The sequence below is a fragment of the Lepus europaeus genome, chromosome 14 (genome assembly GCF_033115175.1).
Source record: "Lepus europaeus isolate LE1 chromosome 14, mLepTim1.pri, whole genome shotgun sequence".
Lineage (NCBI taxonomy): Eukaryota > Metazoa > Chordata > Mammalia > Lagomorpha > Leporidae > Lepus > Lepus europaeus.
Genome location: NC_084840.1, coordinates 26,734,534 through 26,754,085, shown reverse-complemented (window position 1 = coordinate 26,754,085; position 19,552 = coordinate 26,734,534). Strand labels below are relative to the sequence as shown.

Below are 19,552 nucleotides of genomic sequence, written 5' to 3'. Positions count from 1 at the left end.
GTAAAACAATAAATAAATGTCCCTGCACCCACAAAAACAATTCCCAGACACCCCAAGTCCACTTCATCCTCTTTTCCTGCCATAAAAATACCTTCCAAATCTGTTTACTATTTCTTTGGTTTTGTCTATGGTTTTACCCAACCTGCATGCAATGTGTTATTTGATCTTGTTTTTGAACTGTTTACATCCTGTTCTGTGATTTGCTTTTTTTTTTTTTTAAATTAGCATTACGAGCAGCATTTATCTATGTTGATACGCAGAGCAGCCATTCACTTGTCTCTGTGGGAATAGCCTACTGTATTCACGTCTCACTATGTTTATTGATCTTCTGTTGAAATTTGGTATCTTTCCAGTGTTTTGCTATTAAATTTATTTTTCATAAACTTTCTCCTAGCTGGCTTCTCAAATGTATGTGTGTGTTTGTGCATCTGTGTGTGTGTGCGTGTGTTGGGGTATATATACCCAGGAATGGAATTGAAAAGTCTGAATATGCGTGTTCTTGCTCCTCTGCCTCTCCCCTGAATAATCTGAGAAGGTGAGTGTACTGGTATTGCCTTATCTAGGGACTTTAGAAGGAAGAAAAGCTTAGAAAAAGGACAGGGAGCTGGTGGAAGGAGAGCTTCTGGGACTGTGAGCTCCACTGGGGAGCCAAAGCCAGAGAAGGGTTGGGGCAAGACAGAGTCACACTGGTTCTGTCAAGCATGGAATGAAGGGGGTCCTCCTCCCCACCCCTACTGGAACAGGGTGACTCCAATGCTGTCGACATCATAGAATCTACTATTAGGTCATGACAGGGCTGTGGGCATTCAGACAGAAGGCAGTGAGCTGTTCTTAGATTGTCTCGATCTTTATTTGAACTGCAGTAAAGAAAGCTGGAATAGGCACTTTTGGGATAGTTCCCAGAGCCCCGGCCCCCTTTGCAGCTTTCGGATCTAGGTTTGATTTAATGGGCTTCAAATGTCACTGTCTCCATGATCTCAGATGTCACAGAGCCAACGATCTCCACTCCCTGGCCACTTTCTCCGGTCTCCACGATGGCCTCCACGTTGGTCCTCTCCACCGTCTTAGCCGTGATGTCCACATCTTGGCCCTGTGGTGAGGCCACCGCTTTCGTAGTGAGGTTGGCTCTGACGTTCCTTAAGAAGGAGCTGATCCTGCTGAGTCTCTTGCTTGCAGAGCCTGAGCTCGTGGTCGACAGGCTCCTCCCAGACTTGTGAGAGGTCCTGGACTCCTTAGTGATGGGCGTGTGGCTGATGCCTTTGTGCGAGGGGCTGTGCCTGCTGCCCCTGGGGCTGCCTCGGCCTTTCTCCTTTTTGTCCTCTCGAGAGGCTCTGTGGCCAGATGGTTTTCGGCCCATCTTGTCCCCCGCTGTCTTGCGGCGACCTTCACCCACCCTGCGGTGACGGGAACTCCTCCCGCGAGCTCTCTCTTTTTCCCTTCTTTCCCGTCTTTCTCTCCTTTCCTTGCGGGCTTCAGCCCCGGCACGGGAGATTCGCAGCTGCCCACCCTCCAGGCTTTCACCCAGGACCGTTTCACCTTCTGCTGGGTCGTTAATGATTTCTGCAACAGTGTTGCTGGTAGGTCCCACCCCTGCAATGGCCACACTGGAGCTGCCGCCTGGGGAGAGGCTAGTGGATGTGCTGGAAAGGTACTCTGAGGATTGGCCAATAGCACCTGCCACGGCCACCTTAATGTTCGTGGGAGACATGTTAGCAGTGCCTGCGATGATGATGCTGCCTTGGCTTCCTCCTGCTGCAGCTGTGCCTCCTTGCCCAGAGCTTGCAGACTTGACGGCTGCCACGCTCAAAGTGCCTGTTGGGGTCCTGGCTGCTACCCCTGCTTCCGCCGCCTCAGTTATCCCTGTGTCTGACTCTTTGACAAGCTCTGGATATTTTGTTTTGGGGGTGGGTACACCCAACACAGCAGCAGGTTTGTGGGAGTCCTGTTGGATCCCCTCCCCACCAGCATAAGCAGCTGAGGTAGCCCCACTCACCTCAGAGACCATGTGGAGGCTCCGGATGCTAACCTGGTCCTGATCCCCTTTTCCTTGGAACTCTGCAGCTGTCAGGGTGGACCTGTTGTCTTCCTCAAACACAGGCATACATATCATGTCCTCAGCTGGAATGGCATAGGTGCTGCTGTTGCTGTCCATGGGTGGTCGCAGCAGGTAAATCAGCTTTTCCCAATAGGTAAAGAGGTCTTCCCGGGCTTCAAGAGGGGGGCACAGCTGCAGGTAACAAGAACGGCCGGTGGCAAATTTCAGGCGAAGTTGCTGCTTCTCCCGGTCATGAACAGAGATCCTCACGAATTTCAAGGGCAGGAGCCTGGTGAGCTCCAAGGTCTTGGAACCTTTACGGTTTTTCCCCTTGTTGGCTTGGCCACGTCCAGGAAATTCCTCACAGCCAGTGGCTGGTCGGGCCAACAGCATGACATCAGGTAGTGGGAGGAGAGGGCTGGTGCACGCGATGCCCACGGTCACCATGCGGACGCGGTTGTGCACATCGATCACTTCTCCCCTTTTGGTGATCTGGATAAAGTCGCTCTCAAATATGGGTGCATACTTAAATATATCATACTCTCCCTTGTACAGTTGTCGCTGCAGCTTCCCCATGACGGTGTTGAACATGCCCACTCCAGAGCCGCTCTGGGCCGTGTAGTATGGTAACAGACACTCACTGCTCGTGGTCATCTTTTCTCACGGCGGCAGCACTGGCGAGGTGCGTCGCGGGGGCTTCCTTGGCTTTGTTGGCAGATGAGAGAGTAGTGGTGCTCTTGGATCTCCAGGGTGGCACTGCAGCAGGTGGCTCAATCCTGCCGCACCCTCAGGTCCCCCTGTACCTCAGAGCCTCCCAGAGGCTGGGCGAGGGGCGGGAGCACAGATGATTGATGAGGGGAGGCTGTAGGGTACCTGGACCCCAGACTGAATCTCCAACAGTGTAGAGATGCAGCGTGGGCTCCAGAGAGGTTTTCTTCTGGGTCTGACCCTCTTCCCCTCCTCCTCTGATTTTTGTCTCCCTGAGAGTCTACAGACTGCAGCCCTTTCTGCGCGGCCATATTTATGCTCTGCTGCCCTTTGTGACCTGTCACTGTCACATACCCCTTTGTTCTCACCCCCCAGCTGCCCCCAGAAAGGACAGGGCCACCTGCCGGGGACTCAGGTGGGTGCCAAAATAAATTTCTTTTTCAAACAGCAAAAACTTAGTGTGGGGCTACCATCTCCCTTGCCCCCAAATTCAAAAGATTCAGTGGCAAGACAAAGTGAACTAAATTTGAACCATTTGAGTTTATTATTTAATTTTATCAAATAACCTAGTTTGGTGATCTTGGTGCTTATTCCTTGGTGCACCATTCCCTACAACCTCAGTAAACATTGGTGATGATCTTTCATTAGAATCTTAACTTCTTTTTTTTTTTTTTAAGATTTATTTTATTTATTTGAAAGAGTTACAGAGAGAGGTAGAGATAGAGAGAGAGGTCTTCCATCTGCTGGTTCACTCCCCGGATGGCCGCAACAGCTGGACCTGAGCCGATCTGAAGTCAGGAGCCAGGAGCTTCTTCTGGGTCTCCCACATGTATGCAGGGGCCCAAGGACTTGGGCCACCCTCCACTGCTATCCCAGACCATAGCAGAGAGCTGGATCGGAAGAGAAGCAGCCAGGACTAGAACCAACGCCCATATGGGATGCCGGTGCTCCAGGCCAGGACTTTAACCCACTGTGCCACAGTGCCAGCCCCAGAACCTTAACTTTCAATGTTAACATTGATGATTGCTGCTCCTTGGCTGCTGCAGTACGTTCTTTGCATGTTGCTGTAGAGTCCCACTGGGTTTGATTCTGTTGTTACTGCCCTCATTAAACAGGGCAAGAAACTGAGGCTGTGTGGTTTACCCACATTCACAGAACTAATAGGTAGTGGAAGTGTATTAGTCAGTTTCTTTGTTATTACAACTGAGATACTAGGGAGGTGCTAACTTATAAGGGAAAAGGTTTATTTCCACTCAAGGCTTGGGACGTTCCCAGATTCACAGGACACCAAGCTGTGGTGTCCCCAGTAGTGTGGTGTTGGATGTGCACCCATGTGGAGGAGGGGTCATGTGCTGAGGTGGGGAGCAGAGGACCCAAGTGCACACCAGCTCTCTCTTGGAAACCGCTGTTGAGGGCAAGCTCCCAGTGACCCAGAGACCCCCATCAGGCTCACCTTCCAGACACCATCATCAGACCAAGCATCCACCTTCAATCTATTAACCATTAACATTGCTCTATTAACTGTTAACATAAGGCTTCAGGGTTTAAATGCATGATTTGGGGCTCAAATCCTGTTCACACCATAATAAGAGGCATGATTCAAACCCAATTCTGGCTCATGATACGGTCTTTCTTCTGAACCGCTACAGGACTTTGCCTCACAAAGTAAGGGTGAAGGGGCTGGCCATGTTTTCAAACCAGACTGGCTTCACAGCCTTCAAGAACACCCATTTGGTGCATTATGGGAAGTTCCATAACTGACTCTTTCTGTGTATGTTGTTGGGGGAGGATGCCTTCAAAAAGTTCATGGAAAATGAAGAAGCTATGCTTGGATTTCAAAACTATAAACTTCTCTGTTAATTCCATTTTCCTTAAACTTTTTGGAAGTACCCTTCTATGTTGTAAGGAACATAGGACAACTCCTTCTGACAGTGACTGGGCTTACTTGGGGATTAAAATGTCAAAGGGACCACCTCAGTCCCTCCGACCACTGTGCTTTTACAAGCACCCTGTGGGAGGGACCTGGTTACTTTTTTAAAAGATTTTATTTATTTGAAATACAGAGTTACAGAGAGAGGTAGAAATAGAGAGAGGTCTTCCATCGCTGGTTCACTCCCCAAATGGCCATAATGACCAGCACTAAGCCAATCCAAAGTCAGGAGCCAGGAGCTGGATTAGAAGTGGAGCAGCTGGGCCCAGAACCAGTGCCCATATAGGATGCCAGCACTGCAGGCTGGGGTTTTAACCCAGTGTGCCACAGCACCAGCCCCAGACCTGGTTGTTCTTTTCACGTCCCTCTGTCTTGCTCCTCACCTTCCCTGAGGGCAGGTGCAGGGGGCAGGAGGGGATGTGTGAGCCCTCCATTCCAGGAGCCTCTCGGGTGCCCTCCTGCCCTATCCTCTCTCCCAACAGGCAGCAGTGGTCTGGAAGCCGTGTATATCTATAGGTAGCACATGGCATTGCACCTGCTGCCTTGTCACCATTCCAGCCACAGAATAAGTGATCTCTAAACTGTTAATGAAAATTCTGAGAAGGACTCCCTGCTCCTGATGCTCTCTCTCACTTCGATATGCCTGAAACCCCACCTTAGGTGCTCATTCCCTGAGGATAAAGGCTACTCTGTAAAAATACATCTGCCCATCAAAACATAGATGAACAAAATGCAGAGTATCCTGACGATGGAATAATATTCAACCATGAAAAGGAATGAAGTGCTGACACTTCTACCACATGGAAGAACCCTGAATATGTGATGCTAAGTGAAAGAAGCCAGATACAAAAAGGCCACATACCGTATGATTCCACTTATATGAAATAATCATATTAGTTAAATCTATAGAGACATGCAGACTACTGGCTGTCAAGGGCTAATAGAGGAGAATGGGGAATGATTGCTTCATGTGTCCAGGATTTCCTTTTATGGTACTGAAAGGTTCTGGTATTCCATGATGGAATACCAGATAACATGATGATTCCAATAACATGATGGTAGTTACTTAGCACTGTGAATATACATACTGCACTCAACTGTACACTTTAAAATGGGTACAGTGCTAAGTGTACACTATTCTTACTATAACCATACACATACACAAATAGATACTCCTGTTTGGAACCATTATGGTTGAAAAACACAGGCTTCAGCTTTCGAAAGGTCAACTGTGTGACCTTGGGCAAGTGGCTGCCTTGTCAGTAAATGGGGACAACAGTGGCAAGGATTAAATAGGATCATGCACTGAAAGTGTTTAGCATATTGTCCTGCTCAGTTCGTGGCAGCTGCTGTTATCATTAGTCCTCCTCCAGGGTGCACTCCTTCCTGAGAGCAGCTTTTGGTTCGAGATCTAGAAAATCTTCTGGAGCAAGCCAATCTGAGAACAGAAGTGTGCTCAATGGCAAAGCTGTACTTGAAGCCCAGAGTGTATGGGGCAAGGCTTCCTATGGGTTTGGCTTCCTATGGGTTTGTGGGGAGAAATTAGAATAGATGAGAGATCAATGGCATCTTAGCTCTTGAAAGTGAAAGGGTTTAATTCCATAACCCTTTAAAATTCTTCATTCTGAAACAGATGTCAGGCAGAGCTCAGGGTCAGGCAAGAGGACAGGAGGAAGCAAGAGGTGGGGGGAGTGTGGCTTTCCATGCCCTGCCAGTGTGATGTCACCACAGAGCAGGAGGAAACCCAGGACAAACCTTGTCAAACTGGTGTTTGATTGTGGTGGCAGCTCCATCTGAGTTGGTTCTCAGCCCCCAACAACCTTCCCTCTCTTACTAAAGTGAAACAAGATGAACTAACGACTTACTGATAAATGCACATACAGCTTTTTCTTTATTAAAGTATCAGAACATAGACTTGGCTACAGCAAACAGACTTCTTAATGCATTTGTTAAAGACCTTCCAGTTACACTGACCACGTGTGCGGCGCGTCTTTCAAGTCTACAATCCATGCATGGCCAGCCCCCTTCCTTCCTCTCTGATCCATTGTTCTCAAGGCAGTTTATATACTGTCTTGAGTTTCATAACAGCCAGGGTGGGGCGCCTCTGCCCACACCAGAGGGTAAATGCAAGGGATCTTTTCCCCCTCCGCCAAGATGAGAAACAGATTAACTCCTGAAAGAAGTGTGAGTGGTAACAACACCAGATGGCTCTTCTCAGATTAGAAACAACCCCTGATGTGCACTCACAGCAGCAAAATTAGGCTGCCTGTGTCACAACTGATAGTTTAAAGGAACCATCCCCATACATGTGTTCAAAGAAGCAGGTATACTCTGTGTGTGGATGGATCTAACATTTGATGAAGCCACTGTGTCTCTAATAAGTTGCACTGATGGCAGAGTAGCCAGTTTTTGTCTCCAGCCTTTAGGTGTTACATATGTGCACAGGCAAGGAGCAAGGAAGCCACAGTCTAGTCCAGACCTAAGGAGTCACGGGTTCCAGAAATTCCAGAAAATTCAGTGGAATACCTTTCTTGGAATCATCACATTCATTCTGTCTAAAATTATTCTGTCTTCCCAACCCCTTTCCCATTCTTTTCTGATACTTGAAATGCATATTTGCAACAGCAAGACACACATTTACACGATAAAACAGATGTAATTCAAGCAAGTAATTCTTTGAGTACTTCTAGGGCAGAAGTCAAGGCATCAGAGGTGCCAGTTAAAACAGGTGTATGTGTTAGGCATCTGTACATTCAGAGAGACTGACAGTCGAGGTATTTAACAATTCAGTTTTTATAACAAAATTCCATCTTAACACCAAACATTGGCTCTAAGGGGTATGTATACTTGGTACCGTGTTGCAGGGTTTGTCAGTGAGACATCGAGGGGTGAGATTGACAGCCCACTGTCCCACCTGGTGGTGTTCCACAGAACAAAAGGTGACAGCCCGGAGCATATTTAAAGCTGATCACTCCCCATTGTGGAGGGAGGAGGGCAGAGGAGAAAGATCTCAGTTGCCCACAGATGTAAAAGAACAGAAACCAGCACAACACTCACATTTACGTCTTGGCTCCAATTTTTATTATATTGACAGATTAAGAATACTAAGATAAATAAGTAATAGTTTCTCTTACAGAAAACTGTAACGGTACTGCTGAGTAGGATTAAGCACTCTGAGGATTTCACGGAAACATCAGAAATTTAACAGCAGCCAGAGTCTGCGTGGCCAGTGTGACTTCTCAGAGGCAAATGCTCTAGTTGGATTTCTGGAAACAGCCACATGACAAAAACAATGCCATTAACATCTAATAATGCTAAAGCCTAGACATCACCTGGCTTCAAACACTCCTCCACTCACTGTGGTTTTTCAACCACAAGGAAAGGAAAATGGAATATTCGTGGGCTCTTCTGGCCTAGCACTAACTCTTGACCCAAGTCACTGAGTGGAGAAGCCCAACCTCGTGGAAGCTGGACTGTTGGCTTTCCTCCTGTGACACTGAACTGGGTTTGCAACAGAGGCCCTGCCGCCCCCGTGGAGTTTGTGTTCTTGCCTGGGTACCAAAGGAAGAGAGGTCTCCTCTGTCAGCACAAAGCCACCCGGCTGGCCAATAGGAGGACTGTGTCCTCCTGGGACCCACAGCTCTTGTGAGACACTGCCAGGGGCGAAAGGCCTGAGGAGAACCACGTAGAAGTCACACGGGTGTTGTGCGAAACATGAAAAGAGCACAAAGCTTACTTCTGAAATGAATGCCTCGCACACAGTTAAGTCCTGGACAGAACAGCACGCTTGCTAGGAAGCACAGCCCTGGCCATCGCACAAGTTTGCTAAATGCCATTCTCACTCCACGTTTCCTATGAGGGACAGCGGCCACCGCTGCGGAGATGGCCTCATCTCACCCACCCAAGGTACAGACACTTCTGCGTGGATCCTAAGGGTGGGCGTCCTGGTTTTCATAAAATCCAGACGAAAGGCGGGCAAGACCCTAACCAGAGACCACCTGGAACATCTAAGGATGGCCAGTGTGTGAAGGCCTAAATCCTGGAGGTGAAGCAAAATGTGCTTGCCCTGGTCCAAAGTCCACTCTAGGGCACAGTGGGAGGGCCCCGTGGGCCTCCAAGGGCTCTCCCACCAGGATGGTTCTCTGCCGCTGGGATTCTACAGGTGCACAGGAAGTCAGCGCTCCAATGGCATCAGGGTTTGGGTGAAAAAGGAGGATTCGATGAGGACTCCCCAGTTGCCCCATGCCGTGGCTGCTTAGCTCTGCAATGTTCCTTCCTTTATCTGTTGGATAAAGAGGTTTCTCTCATCTTCTGGAGTCCTCCCGTTCTGAGCCCGGACGATACATGTGGGCCGATGGAGGTTGAGCATGTATATCAAGTGCTGCTTCTCGTTCTTGAGCTCCTCAATCTGGGCCTTCAGTTCAGCATTCACACTCTCCAGCTTCTCTGACTCCTGGGGCACAAGCAACAGAGGCATTAGGAAGGGGGCACAGGGCCTGTGTGTGGTGGTACTTGGATGGCAGGGTCACCTGGGACATCCGGGGCACACCAAGCTGGGACAGACCTACAGAGAGAATGCTACCACTCCCTGCTAAGATATTGTCCCCACAAACACAGGAGGGCAGCACTAGACATAGGGGAAGTCAGACTCTGGAGAAGTCTTTGAACTTGGGTGCTTCTTTAGGAAAACCCTGGAAATGCCACAGTGGTCAGTTGTACCCACACTGGTCCTGAAGCTGCAGTAGGACCACTGCTTCAGAGGTGTCCTTTGCAGGACCCAGCACTCGAGGACTGGGGAAAATCTAAAGCCAGGGCACTTAGTCTTTTGGGAGTCATAGTGATGCTCATCTCCCTAGAAAAAATGTACAAGGCTGCACACCAAGTTTTTCTCATTTCCACTGCTTCCTGAAGCAATCAGCAGACCTGGGATAAGACTCTTCCCTGGCCTGTCCACACCTGGGGAAGTGGACAGTCATTGGAAAGCTGCTCAGCCCACCCACCAATGCTGTTCCCCTCTGGTGTTTCTCGGTGAGTGGAGGCAGGGGCGGGTGAGTGCAGCCAAGAGCTCAGATTGCTGGGTGAGCCAGGGAGAAGGGCTGTAGAGTTAGGAGCCAGAAAAGAAGGCAAAGAAAGTGTAAGCACTGCTTGCGGATTTAGGAAGCAACTCATTTGGAGAGAATAATTAAAGGTTTTTCCGTAGCGAGCCTGATGAGAGCTGGCAGCTTCCTTTTCTTGGGAAATCAGGCAAGTGAAGCCAGGGATGTGCGTGGACTGGCCGAGGCTGCGCAGAGTCTCAGCGAGGCAGAGCCTGTGGTTTTTAATCTTCACACTTGCTCCTTGTACAGCCAGAATCACACCCACTGCACTAACAGCTCTGCTACCCCCTCATCCTGCTGCTGGTATATCTGCAACCAGCTACAAGCCCCTTCTTAGGAAGACATGACCAGGTAGGGGCTAATTAGCTTCCCTTCTGATGGTGATGTGAGGCTGATGGAGAACGGGCCTGAGTGAGGAGCAGCGGCAGCCAGAAGGCACTCACTTTCTGGAGGCACTCCGTCTTCTCCTTCTTCTTGTTTCGACACTTGGCAGCTGCAATCTTATTTCTTTCCCGTCGCCTCTTCTTCCTTTCATCTTCTTCAGGGGCTATCTATAAAACCCAAAAGTTGTATGTTTACTGACAGAAGACATACCACCCACCCCAGACACACTGCTTTTTACTGCGAGCAAGAACTGGCAAACCAAGGCAGCCTCAATGCTATGGGACCAGAAAAAACAAACTCTAGACTTTTTCATGAACCCCTTTCCCACACACATTCACACTTGAGAATGCGTAATGAAAATCAAAGAACTGTTCATTACAATTGCATTTATGGCAGCAATACAACAGGTTCCCCTTCCATGGATTCGAGCAACTGCAGATTGAAAATATTTTTGGATAGCATCTGTCCTGAACATGGACACTTTTGTTTCCATGCTATTGTACCCTAAACTGTACAGTATAGCAACTATTTACAGTGCCCTGACACTGTTTTAGGGACCAGAAGTAAGCTCGAGGTGATTTAAAGCATACAGGAAGAAGTGTGCAGATTCTGTGCACACTGAAGGGACTTGAACATCTGTGGAATTTGGAGTCTGCAGGGAGTCCTGGAGCCCATTCCCCATAGACACCAAGGAACCATTTGAGTAGATTAAAATCTAACTTCCTTTAAAAACATGTTTAGATTTTGAAATAAGAGTTTGATATTTAAATTGGTAACTTTTGGTAGTAAATGTAATCAGGTATGGCAGGAATCAGATTTTGTGTGGTGAATATGTGTTCATCCCTCGAAGTAGGCATGACCCTAGGCTCATCACCCAGTAACCCTGTCTCCCCCAGCCGCCTCTTCCCTCAGAGCATCACAGTACCACCTTCCCAGCCCAGGGAGACCATTCTTAGCCTAGGTGGCATTAACCAGCCAGGGGAGCCATCTGGGGAGTGAACCAGCAGATGGGAAATTGTGTGTGTGTGTCCCAACTATGCCTTTCAAATAAACAAATAAATCTTAAGAAGAAGCAAAAGAAACAAAGCCCAAGAGGGAAATATGGTGAGAGTGGCTCTACCTTTCATATCTTAGACTCCGGAACCATGCAGGCACACACTTAGACTTGAGACCAAACTGGTTTTGAATCCCAGCATCACCACTTATTAGCTGTGAGACCTTGAGCAAGTTACCTTCCTCCTCTGAGCCTGATTTTCTCATTTGTAAAATGGGATCAATAACATTACCTCCTTTGTAGGTTGTTAATGGGATCCAATCAGCTAATGTATGTAAAATGCTTTGCACAATATTTAGCTTATACTAAGTGTTAACGTGTCCATTATTATTATTAACCTCACTGTCAATATCTTCCTTAAGAACTCAACAACTTCAGCATTTCCTTGGCAGCCCTGTAGATGTTTGGGACAGGTGGGGGAGGGTTCAGGTTTGTTCATAGGAGGAAGTATTTGAAAGCGGAGCAAATCTCAGAGTCAGACCGCCTCACATGGAAAAGGCTTTCTAAAGACGACTGAGTTCATCTCCTTCATTTTCCTGACGAGGGAATGGAGGCAGGGAGTAGCCATTCCCAATGTGCCCAGCTCGGCCCCAGGAGTCCCCAGCTCATGGTCACCACACCAGTAGGCCACAAAGTGTGGACGTAAACCAGGCCTTTGACTCTACTTCCTGCATTGTCTCCCAGCCACAGTTGCCTTGTTCTCCCATGTTGCCTTCCCTGGGGGCCTGGATCTGGAAAATGGGCTTATGCTACCTAGACACACAGGACGCTCTCAGGGGTCAGGGTCTTATTTTCAGAGGTGAATTAAGGCAACTGAGTGGGTCAGATTGTTCAGCTAGGTCCTCTAGCACATTTTCTTCCCGGTAGGTGAAACTGCTGGTTAAACTGACCCACAAACAGAAAGAGAATCAGAGCAGGTGAACGAGCGGCCTCCAGGGCATTTCAGCAGGGGAGACTGCTTCTTGCTGTGCAGAACCTCCCAAATAGCCTTCCAAAATGCTTTCTGTCTTTATATGGGAATCCTGCGATTTCCATTGTCCAGCTATATTTAATTAGAAAAAAAGTCTCCCTGAGTGTCTGTGGTCCACTCTGCACTGTCCAGTTTTGCTCCAGGTGAACATGTTGTACAGAATGCTGCCTCCATTTGTAACCACCTTGGAGGTTAACGGGGCAAACAGCTAATGTCCCTTAAGGTGTCTTATGACTGCAGCATCATAAGTGGTCCCAGGGACCATGCATCAAAAGCTGGCTTTCAGCCAGGCTGTCTGCTACACCATTCACAAATGTCCTCACATTCAACCCTCAGATCAGTCCTAGGCAGGAATCATACAATCATAAAAGTTCTTAGCCAACTTCCTTTTATACTTGTTTCTTTTGAGCTGGTCCACTACCCCTTGCTCATGCCAGTTAAATAAGCTTGAAACACTCCAATGATGTGGGAAAGACCTTAGCCCTGCTGACCAGCGTGTCGCCAGCAACCTCGCAGACTCCCATGTCTGTTACTCCAGGTGTCTTTCAAAAGATTGCCAAGTGTGGGACAGGAACAGTGTAGTGTCCAAGACAGAGTGAACTGGGAGTAGATACTTGGGCCAAGGCTCTGAGCATTGCTGTGTCAAAGCTGGAGCTGGCTAACCAGTCCATGCTCCACTGCCTGAGCCTTGGTTCCTGAAAATGATGACCATAATCGCCCCACTCCCTGCTTCATAGCAACTCAACACAGAAGGAGACCTTGTCCTGACTCCCAGCTGAAAACACCATCTCTACCCTGATGACTTGTGGTTCTACTTTTCTAGCCCTGACTCCTGTCTCAACTCCAGACCCACATATTCAACTGCCAGCTCAGCATCTCCATTGGGGTGTGGAACAAGGCAGAATTCCTGTTCTGATCCCTGCTCAGGCTCCTACAGCTAATGCTTACAGCTGTGCAGGCCAGCGTGCATCGCACACCTGGCATGTGGCAGATGTGCAATACATGTGTGCTGCCAGGATCAACACCGAGGGCAGAACCCACCTCAACTTTTGTGACAGACATCTCCAGGGGCCTGTCACTGACCGTGACTGACTCCAGTGCAGACGACATCCGGTGGCACAGGTGCTTGTTCTGGATAGCAAACCTCAGCTCTTCCTTGACAAACGGTGTCAGGTTGGCAAAATCCTCAAACACCAGCGACCCAGGAGGGGACAGACAGGGGACGATGGCTGAGGCACTGACTTCCGAGGCAGAGACCTGGCCTGGGTGTTGAAGCATCATTTTGCTGAAAGACACATGGAAACCCACACTGCTTCAGGAGCTGTGGGGCATGGGATCCACGCTTCCCCCGCTCCCCACCCCCCCACCATAATCCTCCAACATCACAGCCCCGGCCCCAGAGGAAAGTCCCATGAGCCCTCAGATTTCTTGTTTTGTTTTTGTTTCATGCTGTCTTTTTCTTGAGTGAAACAAATTCTTAGAAACACAGCATGGCAACCTGGCTAAGACGCCTAACTGAAATTTGTAAGAGTTGACATTGCAGCCTATTTGGAACTCCTCGCTTTTCCCAGATATAAACAACCACCCTGGAAGAGAGAGGGCATTTTTAAAAAAATCAGTTTTAAAAAGAAACTTGGAAGGTACCTGAAGTCAAGTTGACTATATAAGCAAGTGAAAGTAAAAGCAAGTGAGGGGCCATTGAATTTAGCAAGTGTATTGCTAAAAATTCCCTGGAAGGAATTGACTGGGGCAGGGGATTCAGGTGGTAAGGAGACAAGTAGCCCCTTCTTACGGTTAAGGCTGGCTGAGCAGAAGGCCCCAGAGTTAAGCAAACTGTGGGGCTAAGATATGGACATTTGTGGGGGTGGTGTTCAGCTTGGGCTCGGGACAGAGTAGGACCTGGGACTGGCTTGGGCATTAAAAAGCAGATTACTTGGGCCAGTGGCTCCAGCTCTCTGAGACTATGTCTTCATCTGTAGATGGCTGAGGGTTCCTCCTCCACTATCCCTTGATCCCAGAGCCTGGCTTAGCACCTGGTCACAGAGCCTGCCAGCCAGCTGGACACTGCCCAGCTGAATGCGTGAAATGAGGTTGAAGAATCAAATCATGTGGCCTCTGAGGTCCTGTCTCCCTCTAGCATTCCGTGGCTCCGTGAACCCAGAGAGACAACAAGAGGCAAATAAAGGGTGAAAATAGTAACAGTTCCACCATTACAATAAGTCTCTCCCTGCCACAGCTGTTCTGCTCACCCATGCAGTAGGGGGACTGTACTGGGCAGGGAGTCCACTGCGTGTTGCTCTCAGTCAGGGACCTGCGGTCATCGGCCAAGTCTGGCCAGACAGGAAGCCCTCCAGCAAATCTCCAACATTTAAGGAATGCCTCCTTCATACCGGAAACCTATGTGCATTATCTCACTTAATCCTCGCGAGGACCCAGTGAGTGAGGTCCTAGCCCTATTTAAAACATGAGTTAACAGAGGCTTAGACAAAGTAAGCAATCTGCCTCAAGTGTCGGGATTTGGAATTAGGTTTGTTTGGCTCAGAACTCACACCCTTGAATTTGTACATGACAAAAAAAAAAAAAAAAGAAAAAAAAGAAAATTTGGGCAGGGAGCAGACATGGGAGTAGGAGGAGGACCTGGAATTGAAGCGATAGAGAGGACACCATGAAAAGATTCATGGGGAAAACATGAATCTGTTTAACTAAACCGCTGGCCCTTATATGCCAGGATGCACACTCAGGTGGCTGCAGACCTTGCAGAAGCATGTTTAAGTGGTTTTACAATTGCTCTATTTTCCCACGAGCTTGTGCGAGAATTTAATACGTGAGTATGTTCTGGAAAACATTCTGCAACTGGGAGCTGTGTTGTTATAGGACTCAGCCTCCCAGGGACCTTGCCAGCCAGGCCTGGCTGTCTGACCTGGACCAGGCAGGGGGTCCAGGTGGGAGGGTGGCTGGTCACTCTCTTTGATCTTCAAACACTTCTCAACAGAACACTCTGACCACTACCTCCCCCTGGAGATTGGAATTCCAGGCCCCGGAATGCTGCCTCTGAGGAGCCAAGGAAACCCAAGGACTTCAAAAATTCTGTGGGAAAATAGGGGTGGGCATTTGACACAACGGGGAAGCTGCCACATGGAACTCCTGCATCCCATACCCCAGTTCTGGGCTCCTGGCTCAGGCTGGCCCAGCCTCAGACTGGTTGTGAACATCTGGGGAGTGAACCAGGGAGCGGGAGTTCTGTGTGTCTGTCTGCATGTCTCTCTGCCTTTCAAATAAAGTGTATGGAAACACTGAATTAAAAGTTTATTTTGGTACAAAAAATATTGAAATCCATGCAGTTTTTTTTAGTAATACGCTTTTTCAATGAACTTTTTGAAGACCCCTTCATATATATGATTTCCAATTTCTTTGCACCAAAATAAACTTACCTTTTAATTCCATTTTTCATTAACTTTTTTGAAGTATCCTTGTATGTCATTGCTTTCCCAAAGCCATGTGTCATGAGTCAGAACTGAAGTTCTCTCTACTTAATCCCATAATCTTAGGATGCTGGGAAGATACTTCTGTCAGGCCATAAATTCTGAGAAACTTGCCTTCTACAGCCAGGGGCTTAAGATCCTCTGATGTGTCCATGTTTTCCCTCCCTTTTTGATGTTATCAAAAACCCAGCAGTTCAGGGGTGGGGCTAAGAAGTTCCACTGGGTTGGTCTTTGTTTGGGGGGCTAGATGGCTCCCCTTTCTACAGGGGTTTGAATTCCACTGCAGTGCGGTTCCATTTTTGCCCCCCAACAAAGTTTTTTCATTAGCTCTCTGAGCTTGGGGTCTGCTGTTTTGTATTTCTCCCACCCCCTCTTAAAGTCAGCAGTCCTGGATGAAAGAAAGGAAGGAATGTCAGTGGTATGGGATGTTTTTATGAAAATCATCAGGTGGGCCAACTTGGGGACAGAAAGGGGCTGTAAGAATGTTAAAAGCTTTTTGGAAAATAGAGCAATTGTATGTGTAGAGATTCGGGCTTTCTCTACTGAGGCTTAACTACTTGGGACACTTCCTAGTCACTGCGTTCCTCAGTCTCCTAAGGGATGATTCAGCCTAGACGTCCACATTTCCCAGAAGGAAAATGCACGAGAAATCGTCAGTTTTTCAGCAAGTGGAGACCCTCCAACATTCCCTTCATTGACATTTTCCATCATTGAAAGAAAACAATTGGGCTTAGGTTATGTGAGTTGACTTCCTACATTGATCATAACATTGCCCACACTTGCTACCAAGATTTTGCACCTGATTTTTGCTTCATTATTTCCAATCAGAAATAATGTCATCTCATTGGCAGTTTCATCATTTTCAAGAAAGTGAAACTTTACTCATGCATTCCTTTAACTGGAAATTCAGCTCCTGGATTTTTATTTCCTAGTGACTACCAGTCCCTTGGATTTTCACTTTCAATTTTCAGGTCTTTCTGCTAAACATTGCTCACTAACCATCAGATGGCACCAGGAAGCCCACATTGGTCTCTCACTGACTCTTCAGACCCAGGACCCCCCACCCCCAAGCCCACCTGAAGGCTGCAGGTAGGTGTGAGGTGGGGCTTCAGAGTCAGGGACTCCCAAGCCCATCACCACCACTCATAAGCTGAGCGCCCACCATCTAGCACCACGGCTTTCTGGGCTCTGTCTCTTCCTCTGTAAAATAAATGAAGATGGCCTGCCCCAGCTCCCTCTCAGGGCTGTTGGGAGGGACACAGGTGACCAACTCGCAGCTGATACATCAGGGGACCCCTCACCCATTATGGTGCCACCTCCTTCCCCCTTTCAACGGGAATTCATCCTGTTGTCAACTTAGTTTAGCCCTATTAGGAATTGACTGAAACCCTCCAGAAAGCAGATCAGTCTTGGAGTCTTTAGCACTTTGATTAACCCCTAGGTTCCTAGCACACCAGGAAAACTCCAGCTGGCTATTTGCTGATAGCGCCGTTTCTCTGCTGCTGTGAGGCACGGTGAGAACCAGTTGTCACCCACGGAGCCTCTCTCCCTTGAGAAGTTTATGTAGGGTCCTGGCTGTGTCCTTCTTCCTCCCTTGGCCAGGTCTTACTTGGAACACTGACTCTGTTCCATGCCTGGCCAATTTTAAAAAGGAAAGAATCATGGGTTCTATCTAGTGGGAAGCCATGGAAGACCCGATATTAGAGACCTCTGGGTCAGAGCTCCATTTTGTAATTGATGAAACTGAGGGTCAGGAAGGTCCTAAAGCTGGGGAGTGGCCCAATCTTGGTCAAACTGCTGGCCATCCAGCCACCAGGCCATCCACTCCCCACCTACAGGGCTCCATCACCTCGAGGAGTCAACCAACAAGGCAAGGCAAGGGGAAAACAGAGTCGTTTGCTGGGGGCCAGCAGTCCTAGCACCTGGTACCCACCGCAGAGGAGATGTCCCCAGGACTGAGACAGGGAGAGGTTACAAAAGGAGACCATGATGAGAAAGGAATTAGGACATGGTTAAAGGGCAGAGAGGGAAAGAGAAGGGCAAGGTTACCATGGGAAGGGTTTCAAAGCTTCCATAGTGGCCACAGGTGGCACTGTATCTCACCCACCCTGCAGGCTGCTGCTGCCTTTGCTGCCTCTGACTCTGCTGGGACAGTAACAGCTGTATCCCCCATCCCTGCCCCATCTTTGTCCAGTATATCTCAAAGCAAGAGCTCATAGGTGGTAGCATCATTCTGAAATAAGTTCTAGATGCAAAACAATGGGGCAGTGATTCCAACTTCTTCATTTTAAGTTGGGGAGATGGAAGATGTGACTGTCACTCACACCCAAACGGGTCCAGTAAGAGAACACCTAGATGTCCCAGCTCCCACTTTTTTTTTTTTCTGGTTCCATCAAGAACTTAGCATCTGCTTTATTTGTTTTTTTTTTTTTTTTTAAAAAAAGATATAATCTAATAATGGATGAAGGAAAAGAAAATGGTTAGAAGGGAAGAAAAGGAATAAGAGATGGAAATGGAAGCGGGAAGGACAAGGAAAGCGAACGAAGAGATGTCTCAAAGTCCCTTTCCCACTGCCTGAAGCACTGGTCAGTGACAACAGAGGGAGACGCCCTCATTCAAGTTTCCGATCGCATCACTCTAAAATCAGAAAAGGAAAGCCTCTGTAGCTATCTGGTCCAACACCACAGTGCGCTGTCAGATCGGCAGAGAGGGGCAGCGGGACCTGCGCGCCCAACTGCCCTCGCTGAGAACACTGAGGCTCAAGGCCATCTAGCGCGGCGCAAGCTGTCAGGCGCCTGGCACTAGCAAGCCACTCTATCCAGAATCTGGCTCCACGCCTTCGTCTCCCCCTACGGTGGGTCTCCACAGGAGGAAAACAGGAAAATCCGCCCAAGGAAAAGTAAGAGTCACAGCGACGATAGAAAAGCGCGCGGGAGCTCTCTCCGCCTTCTCCCGGTGACAGCGCGACACCGGCGCTCCCGCCTCCAAACTTCTCCCAGCGAACTTTCGCTCTGGGCGCCTGACGCGGTACCGCGGGCTAGGGCTCGGGGGGTGTGCAGGGCGACCCCCAGCGGCTGTGGCCGCGACCCCGGCTCGCCCGCCCCTTCCTCATTCATTCCGCTCCGCGCCTGGGGCAGCGCTTTGGCGAAGCAGGGGCCGCCTGCCCACCTAGGGGAAGATCGGCTCTGGCGTGTGGCGGTGCCGGGACCCCGAGTGAAGGCCGGCACCGGGGCGGCGGCCGCACGGCATCGGGCACCCCGGCCACCGTCGGGGACTCGGAGGTCCGTCGCGGAGCGGACGCCCGACCTTCTCCGCCACAAGGTACCTCGCGCCCGAAGTCAAAAGAGAAAGTTCCCTCGCTTTGCAAGAAACTTTCCGAAGCGCCGAGCAGCAGCCGTGGCCGGGAAAAGTTAAGCCCGAATTATTCCTAAGGCCGAGGCAGCGGCGCGGAAGCGGGGGTCTGCGTGGGGGTCTAGGACCGGCTCCTAGAGAAGCGCAAGGGGGACTGAAAGCGAGCGACCCTCGCCGCCCTCCCTCCCTGGGCTTCCGGTGCTCACCTCCAGGCTCCGCTCGGGGCGGCCGGGGTCCGCAGGGCGGGCAGGGTTGGGCCGGCGGGCGATCGCCGCGGACTCACGGACAACGCACGGGCTGGAGGCGCGGGCTGCGCGCTGTGTGGTGCGCGCCTTGCCGAGTGCGACTGTGGCTTGGAGCGCGTTGCATCACCCCTTTTATAGCGCTCGCGCTCATTTACTCCGGGTTCCCAGCCCTAGGCTGACGTAATGCTATTAATAGCTCTCCGGAGAACCGGCCAAACGGAGCGGCGGGCGGGTGGGGGTGGAGGCGGGGCCGGGGCGGGGCGAGGGCAGCGAGGGGGGGCCGGTGATGCAAGCCCG

The 19,552-nt window shown here is 49.5% G+C and overlaps 2 protein-coding genes across 3 annotated transcripts; both read right to left on the bottom strand.

Moving 5' to 3' along the window:
- Window positions 1–943: 943 nt before the first annotated feature.
- On the bottom strand, window positions 944–2,689 carry GARIN4 (golgi associated RAB2 interactor family member 4). The gene has a single exon (XM_062211446.1). It carries the CDS (start codon window positions 2,687–2,689, stop codon window positions 944–946), a length of 1,746 nt encoding a protein of 581 aa, XP_062067430.1.
- A 5,042-nt stretch (window positions 2,690–7,731) lies between these two features.
- On the bottom strand, window positions 7,732–19,345 carry ATF3 (activating transcription factor 3). 2 transcript variants are annotated; one of them, XM_062210311.1, is made up of 4 exons: window positions 19,217–19,345; window positions 13,219–13,462; window positions 10,213–10,320; window positions 7,732–9,126 (listed from the first exon to the last, which is right to left on the bottom strand). In XM_062210311.1, exons 2-4 carry the CDS (start codon window positions 13,456–13,458, stop codon window positions 8,929–8,931), a joined length of 546 nt encoding a protein of 181 aa, XP_062066295.1. In that variant the 5' UTR covers window positions 13,459–13,462; window positions 19,217–19,345; the 3' UTR covers window positions 7,732–8,928. The 2 variants fall into 2 exon arrangements, with proteins under 2 accessions (XP_062066295.1, XP_062066296.1); XM_062210312.1 differs by having other exon boundaries at window positions 13,261–13,462.
- Between the last annotated feature and the right edge of the window lie 207 nt (window positions 19,346–19,552).